The 7,993-nt window shown below is 42.4% G+C and overlaps 1 protein-coding gene across 1 annotated transcript; it reads right to left on the bottom strand.

Annotated features, from left to right (window-relative positions):
* Window positions 1–6,202: 6,202 nt before the first annotated feature.
* On the bottom strand, window positions 6,203–7,440 carry LOC133899777 (uncharacterized). The gene is made up of 2 exons (XM_062340839.1): window positions 6,873–7,440; window positions 6,203–6,657 (listed from the first exon to the last, which is right to left on the bottom strand). Exons 1-2 carry the CDS (start codon window positions 7,272–7,274, stop codon window positions 6,625–6,627), a joined length of 435 nt encoding a protein of 144 aa, XP_062196823.1. The 5' UTR covers window positions 7,275–7,440; the 3' UTR covers window positions 6,203–6,624.
* Between the last annotated feature and the right edge of the window lie 553 nt (window positions 7,441–7,993).

Genomic DNA, 7,993 nt, shown 5'->3' with positions numbered 1-7,993 from the left:
TTCATAACATAAAGCTATCATCAAAGCAATGTCACTCATTGAGTTACATCATCCTTCATGGCCTGATTGGTAGTGTACCTAGCTCCCTCATTCACTTCATTCTGCGTATACTCCTAGGACACCTAATTCTCCTCATTCACCACAAGGTTGTTAAAGTTGGGATTGTTCCAATCCGTGAGAACAGACACATCGTCCTCATCATCCGACATGTCATACTCAAGAGTTTCGTTAGTCTGAAGATTATCCAGTTCCATTTGTTCAATTAGAGAAGGGATTTATTCCCCCTCGTCTGCCTCACCAATGGGTTTAATCGGGTCATCCGATGACTCTACAACATTTAGTTTGCCATTCTCATTATCCTCCTTCTCATCACCCTCCTCCTTCGCATACCTCCCACCCCACATCTTGCAAACTCCCTCCTTATTCTTCTATTGCACAAGCAACATAGGTGTTCAACATTTTTCTACTACATCCTGCAGGTACACCCTCCATACTTAATTTTTTCTGAGCAAGTACACACCATCTCTCCTACGGTACCCACAATGCTAATGGTCATCTGTTGAACATCGAGGTCTATTTTGAAACCCTGCATCGACCAGTCATACAAATGTCCAACACTCTTTTGCATAGGTTTGGAAATACCCTTGTTCATTGACTACAAAATCGAAAGTACTACCCCTTCCGGACCATAAAATATTTTAGTATCCCCATAAAAATCCTAGATTTCCACTTATCCGGCATACTTGCCAACCATCAACATAAAATCCTACCATTATTCTGACAGAAAAAAAACATATGTAAATCTACATCTACAATAATGCATCATTGATTAAAAACATGGGCCAACAGTTAATATACATTGTAACAAAAAATCTCTGGGTCGTTGCATAAAAAACCTCTAAATCCTACATCTATTACTAAAGTTCTGTCTACACTACATCTAAATCCTACATCTAACACCTAACCTATGTCAAAATACTATATATAATTGCTTAAATATACGTACAAACTAGATCTAATTGATAAACTATGTCTAACCCTAGTTCTAAACCTAGATCTATATTCTAACCTACGTCTAAACCCTAGATCTAACCTCTAACCTATGTCAAAACCTAAAACTAGTGGCTACCCTACCAGGTTTGTAAAAAATGGAATTAAAAAACATACATTTTCCCTCCGTCAGGACTTCGCCTCCTATTTTCCCTCCCTCCCTCCCTCCCCTCCCCTCTCCTCCCTCTCTCTGCACTCTCTTCTTCCTCTCTCAGCTGGATTGCGACTCAAATGACTTGCTAACATCGACCGAGAGCATACGGTGCCCTTCTATAACTGAGAGGTCTTGCCCGAACAAGGGTGACACCTTTTGGGTGGGCACACCAGGGGTGTTGCGAGGGATATCTCGCTCGTCCACTGGGCGAGGGCGAGATCTCGCTCGATGAATGAGTGACACTTACACGTGGCCATCAAGTCACTGCCATTATTAAAATCTATCGGGCTGGTTTAACCGTGGGGCCCATAAGATGTCACCTATTTATGAGGTGAGACCTTGCTATCATCGGTGAACAGGCGATAGTAGCCTAATATTGCAAATGTTCAAACATACGTGTAAATTTGTAACTATTAATTGCCAACTAGAACGGGTCTTATGGGCCGAGAAGGTGCATTGGTATGTGGGCTTCTCTATGGTCGGTCTGGATCGCTGACCGAAGCGACCGTCCACGATTGCATCAAAAGTGATTTTTTTATTTTTTTATTTTCTAACATAAATAGTTAAATAATATACTCTCGATGAAAATATTTGCAAAAGTAAGCATGTATCGCCCTTTCATAGGGCGGTAAGATGCCTACCACCCTTATAGAGGGCGGTAAAATGCCACCATCATAGGTCCAACTCTTACCGCCCTCTAATTAGTGGTTAGGCTCAGATGAACAGTACCCATCCTTTTTTCTAATTTTTCTCTTTTTTTTTTCTTTCTCTATTTAGGCAGTGGGGTTGTCAGGCTCTAAAATCCATGAAACTTTTTCTGTAGAGCTTATAATTCATGCTGAATCCATTTTAAAAGAATTCACATCAATACCTAGTGTAAGTTTCAAAATAAAAACTCCAAATATGGCTATTTTTAGAACTTCTAGCAATTTTTAAGCCATAGAAAATCGCAAAAATCTGAGAAAATTCACTAATATTCCGCTCATGTGTCTTAATAATATCTAAAATTATTTCCAACCATAGGTTATTTGTTGAAAGTGAGTTCCTTTGCAATGCTTTATTTATATGCATTTTTATCATTTCATGTGATATTATCTTTTTAATTCAATTTGAATTCAAACAAGCACAAATTTATCCAAACTCTTATGGAATACATATACATATGAACATGCACAAATTAGGGTGTGACATAAAATAAAAAAAGGGGTATCCGGACAAGTATCTTCACAAAATCATCCAAACTCTTATGTAATTTTGTGCACATTCATCAGGCCGTGAGGTGGTCGAACACCATAATATCCTTCAGCCGAGAAGATTTCCCTGATAACTTCGTACGGCTAGACCGCTTCACGATAGTGCTCAAACCTACGATAAATAACTACAGAGTTATTCGAGTGGACTCATGTACTCATGTACTTTGTATATGTATTCCGTAAAGAGTTCGGATGAATTTGTACATATTTTAATATATTTAAATTCAAATTGAATTAAAAAAGATAATATCACATGAAATGATAAAAATGCATATAAATGGAGCATTGCAAAAATAACTCACTTTTTCACCAATAACCTAGGTTTAAATATTTTTTGATATTATTAAGACACATGAGAGGAATGTTAGTGAATTTTTGTAGATTTTTGGGAATTTTTTAAGGCCTTAAAAATTTCTAGAAGTTATAAAAGTAGTCTTCTTTGGAGTTTTTTTTTAAACCTACATGGGTATTGAGGTGAATTATTTTAAAATAAATTCATCATAAATTATAGGCACTATAGAAAAAGTTTCGTAGATTTTGGAGGCCGACAACCCTACTGACCAAATAGAGAAAGAGGAAAGTAGGAAAATTAGGAAAAAAAAGGTGGGTATTGTTTATTACCACGGTGGCACCTTACCACCCTCTTAGAGCGCAGTAGGGACCTTACCACATATGAGATAGCAGTAGACGTCTAATTTTACAAATATTTTCATCATGATATATTTATTTAATTACTTATGTTAGAAAATATAAAAAACTCGTCAAATGTTAGACAAATCTTTCCTGCTTCTTGGCCCAGCACGAGCGTGGCCTGACGGCCTCACCACTGCTCAATGGCCGAGCAGCGCGCTGCCCCATCCGTTCACTCCTCTCCTTTTCCCAGCACTTGTCGGCTTGCATCGCTCCTCCTGTCTGTTGTCCTCCGAGAACTCTTGATCCGACTGATGTACCGGGGCTCGGGAGCGCAGGGATCCACTGGCACGCGCGAGTTTTTTTATTTTTATATTTTCTAGCTTAAAAAATTAAATAAATAGATTTTAGATGAAATTTTTTTAAAAATAGACGTTTACCGTCCTCTCAAAAGACTGCAGCCCTTTCAAATGACAGTAAGGATGCAACGGTGACAAAGCAGACCTGCGTTTGCTATCGTGGTATTCTTACCGTCCTCTGAAAGGGCTGCAGCCCTTTAAAAGAGCGGTAAGCATCTATTTTAAAAAACTTTCAATCTAAAATCTATTTATTTAATTTTTTAAATTAGAAAATGTAAAAAAAAAACTCGGCACGCGCGGCATCGCGTGGGCCATCGGCCTTTGGGGAGATTGGCGTTCAAGAGTACAATCGGCCGTCTCCAAGAGAAGCGGCAAACGAGACTCTAAACTACTGTGCTGGCTGCCACCTCAGCTTTTGCCGTTTGCAGCGCACGTCGCAGCACTCCAACAGAAGCGGCATTTGGTGCTACAGGAATGCCGCTCGCATTTTTCGGCGGCAAAGTTGCGGCACAATGCAGCAGCCCACATCACTGTATATTGAGGCTGACCTGTGGGTCCGAGGGGAGGAGGAGAGTAAAGGAATGTAGGAAATAGAGTGTCTGTTGGAGATAGAAAAAATAGAAGATACTGTAATAATGATAGGAGATACTATAATAGTGTTATAAGAGGTGTATTTTTAGAGTTTCTGTTAAAGATACCTTATGAGCCTTTTCCTCGTGCCAGGCGCCATGGCAGAGCAGCAGTCGACGGTCGACCCAGGTGGACCTCCCCTGCCTGCCGCCCAGCAGATTTCTCTCTCGCACAAAAAAAGAGCAGATATCTCTCTGCACGGAAACACTTGTATTTTTGTCGCGAGGCCAGGTCCCAAGCTGCAGTCAGGGCAGCCACGACATTCATACCTTTTAGAGAAAAAGATGGGTTCAGATGATATGTAAGTACACGCTCTTTATCTTTTTTTTAAGAGATGGTACTTGCTTTTCTTTTCTTTGCGAGTATAAAGAATTATCTTAATTATAATATAATAGAGGAGTAGAGATGTCAGAGTTGAAATAATACAGTCCAAAGATGAGATCGCCGGCTTTAGCCTGCATGATGTCTTATAGTTTTACCCGTGCGTCTGTGTGCATTGTAGGAGGAGCACAGAGCGAGGCGGACGGAGCAGGCGGCACCACAATTGCATCCGAAAGGCCGACATGTAGAGGTATGTCTGTTTCAGATTATAGAATCTGGATTATGATCAAAATCTAAAAGCTGAAACAAACAGCTGGATTGTAAAAGCTGGATTCTGATCATAATCTAAAAGCTGAAACAAACAGCTAGTTGGAAAAGCTGGATTGTTACAATCCAACACACAGATTGTAACAATTCAGCAATCTGCTTTCTACCGTATTCTAACAATCCACAATTCAGCTTTTTACAATCCAGATTTTATAATCCAACTTTTTACAATCCACAATCTATAAGCTGTTTTTCACAATCTTCAACTGAAACACTAAGACCTAAACAGCGACCATCCATTGGACACCGGGCGCGGCCGGGACGCTGGCAGTGTCTGGCTGGCACGGCGCTGCTGCGCGCAGAACTAGAGGAGCCCCGAGATGCCACCGTGCATGCAGAGCGTGAGCCTGCACGCCGCAGAATTCTTCGGTCCTGCGCTGCTCGCGCTCTTCTGAATATTTGGGAATCAGCGTAGTTTTGACTTCTATGTTGGCGTTGCCACGGGCTGTGATGTGATCCATTCGCAGGGAGTATTTGGGTCTTGGATGTGCACGGGTGGAGCTAGCATCGGATGATAGGGGCTAGATAAGAGATAAATTTGTATCAATTCTAGAAGGTATCGAATTGATCCTTATAAAAAATTATTTTTCCTTAATACCGGTTAATCTATTTTCAATTTCTCTAGAAGAACAAAATACAATTGTGGATAAATCCATATTTCATGGTCAACTAAAAATATTATTTTTCTTATTCATACACAAATTCTTCTATAGTAATAAATGTACATCTTTCGTATAATGGATAGTAACATATATTCATTCAACGCCCTAATGTTGCATTTACTAGTTTGTTATGAGTCTACCATTAAAGTTGTTAAAAAAATAAAGAACAGAAAATAGGTAGAGCTCAGATCAATAAAAAAAATAGAGTAATGAAACATAAATTATGACCATTAAAGACAAACATTTTAAATTTGGTAAAATCTGTCAAGAAAAAATGCTTCATTAATAACCATAGGTTGTAAATTATATTTTGTATGCTAATATGCTTTTAAATTATTTAGTTTTTATATATCGCTCATTATATATATATATATATATCAATACGCGCATTTATTGTCATAGGGTCTGCATAAACCATTGGAGGAGGGGAGCTGCATCAAGCATACCCCCGCCCTTGGAGATGTGCACGGTTGAACGCAAATCTCTCTTCGACACGAAAGAAACTCCTGCTAGCCTAAAACGGAATGCATGATCCCCGATCAACACCGGGGACATCTTCAGTTTGTCGCATGACATGCATGGCATCAGTCATGACAACTGTCTGTTAATTCTTAATATTGACGAGGAAGGGAGCAAGCTTAAGCAAGGGATGTTTTCCGTCAGCTATGTCTTCAAGTATTACTAGGAGCACATACATTTCGTATGCATGAGATGAACGTCCAAGCAAAATGATCTAGTATCGGAGCAGAGAACACAATTGCACAGTGGATTAGATCGGATCACACCACCCATCTCAATGATTTCATTACCTCTTCACTGAATCCCCAAGCTACAAACATAATCTTTGTACAATTTGAGGAAAAAAAATACACAAGGACACAAAAACTGCTAGTGAATTAAACACTGCATCCTACCGATCACACCCGGCGGGAAAAATACAATCAGTTGGCTCAGCTCGCTACCGAAGACGATCTCAATATCTCATTCCGTCCACAAGCAGCCATGTACTCGATGCGACCAAATGTCCAAGATCTTCTTTTACTCCAGAAACAACCAACCAGTGACGAGGTGAATGGAAATGGCCTCAAATTTCTTGCTCCCCCAACCAAGAAAATGAAAAGGTAGACGCTGAACAGTGAAAAATCAGTTGCACTCTGCAACCAACGTTTGCTTCAGCAGTTACTTGTCATGCTCAAGTCCAGTTACATGCCTCGCTAACCAAGTTACGGATTGTTCGTTCACTCCCCGGCCTCTACATGGTCTCCAAGATCCTGTAAAGTTCGCCCATGCTGTTAGTAAAAAAACGAAAAAAAATGCTCTCCTCGACAAGTGAGGGCGCAGATCACTGTATGTGTCCGCGTGGAAGGAGCCAGCTACGTGCAAATGAGATCTCAATACAGGTCCAAACCGATATTAAACTGGCATGGTCTGTGATACTCTAAATGATAGTCAACTCCAAAGTCGAGCAGCGTTAGTGTATTATTACCACATGAGCGTCGGCGGACGCAGTTCCCCCGGCGCGCTCGGCGCTCTTTTTGTGCGCCCTCTTCAGGCCAAGCAGTTCCTTCCACCGGGGCGCGCGGCGGCCGCGGTCTCCGTTGCCTTCGTGCGCGCGCAGCTCGTCGCGCAGGGTCAGAGGCCGGCCGTCGCTGCCGCCGGCCGCCTCCCGCAGCGGCAGGATGCGGCCCTTGGAGAAGAGCTGGTCCGCGGCCATCATCGGGCGGCTGCCCACCGACGAGAACTCGAAGTCGGCGTCTCCTGCCGTCCGAGCCTGCGCCCCCGACGGCGGCCTCGGCGGCGGCGGCTCCAGGGCGAAGTCGGTGGAGAAGGATATCCGCGGCGGCCCCATGAGCCGCTGGGGTGGTTGCTGCTGCTCCGGGTTATACATGTCAAGTGTCAACACGTACGCGCCATTCGGCGCACGATCAAGATCCTCCCCTGCTCGTCGCTACACGCTCGCGCGTGCCCTCGTGCGCGGCGGAGAGAAGGCAAAGCGTACGTGCCCCTGCTCCACTCGTGTGGTGTGGCGCTACTAGTAGCTAGTGCAGTGTACGAGGCTGGGTCCCGCTGCCAAGTTATGGAGTGATTTGTGTTGTCACGAGGGTTATATATAGCGATAGCTACCCTTAGGAGAGAGGTGAGGGAACGGCTGCGTGTAAAAGTGGGACAGGGTCAAATGGGTTGGCACGAGCTAGATCATTTTAGTCTGGTCTAGACACGATACAGCACGGCGGTTAACGGGTCAGGCCGATATGGCATGATGATTTGAATCGTACCTGTGTCGGAGCCGCGGCACGACGGGTCGACACAGTACGGTCTGTTTAATTGTTTCTATTTTTATAATTTTATATAATTTGTTTAGATCTAATAACATATAGGATATATGATGCAATGGTAGTGTGTTTGACCATAAAGTAGAAGATCGTGTCTTCGATTTCGGATGAAAATAAGTTTTTATGATTGGTTCTAATTTTTCATGGGTTAACGGGCTGACACACAGAAAAAATCATCGGATATACTATGCCACGGACCGGTACAACCCAGTCTTAAGTGGACCGTGTCTGAATTGAAATCACGACACATGGATCGATACGACACGACCTATTT

The sequence above is a fragment of the Phragmites australis genome, chromosome 18 (assembly GCF_958298935.1).
Source record: "Phragmites australis chromosome 18, lpPhrAust1.1, whole genome shotgun sequence".
NCBI lineage: Eukaryota > Viridiplantae > Streptophyta > Magnoliopsida > Poales > Poaceae > Phragmites > Phragmites australis.
This window is presented reverse-complemented; position numbering and strand designations above follow the sequence as displayed.

What these genes read in the sequence shown, in the direction of transcription:
- LOC133899777 (XM_062340839.1), bottom strand. Translation starts at nt 7,274, where the DNA reads ATGTATAACCCGGAGCAGCAGCAACCACCCCAGCGGCTCATGGGGCCG. An exon ending in CGTCCGCCGACGCTCATGTG is followed by an intron (nt 6,658 to 6,872) that starts GTAATAATACAC and finishes CGAACTTTACAG; the next exon opens with GATCTTGGAGACCATGTAGA.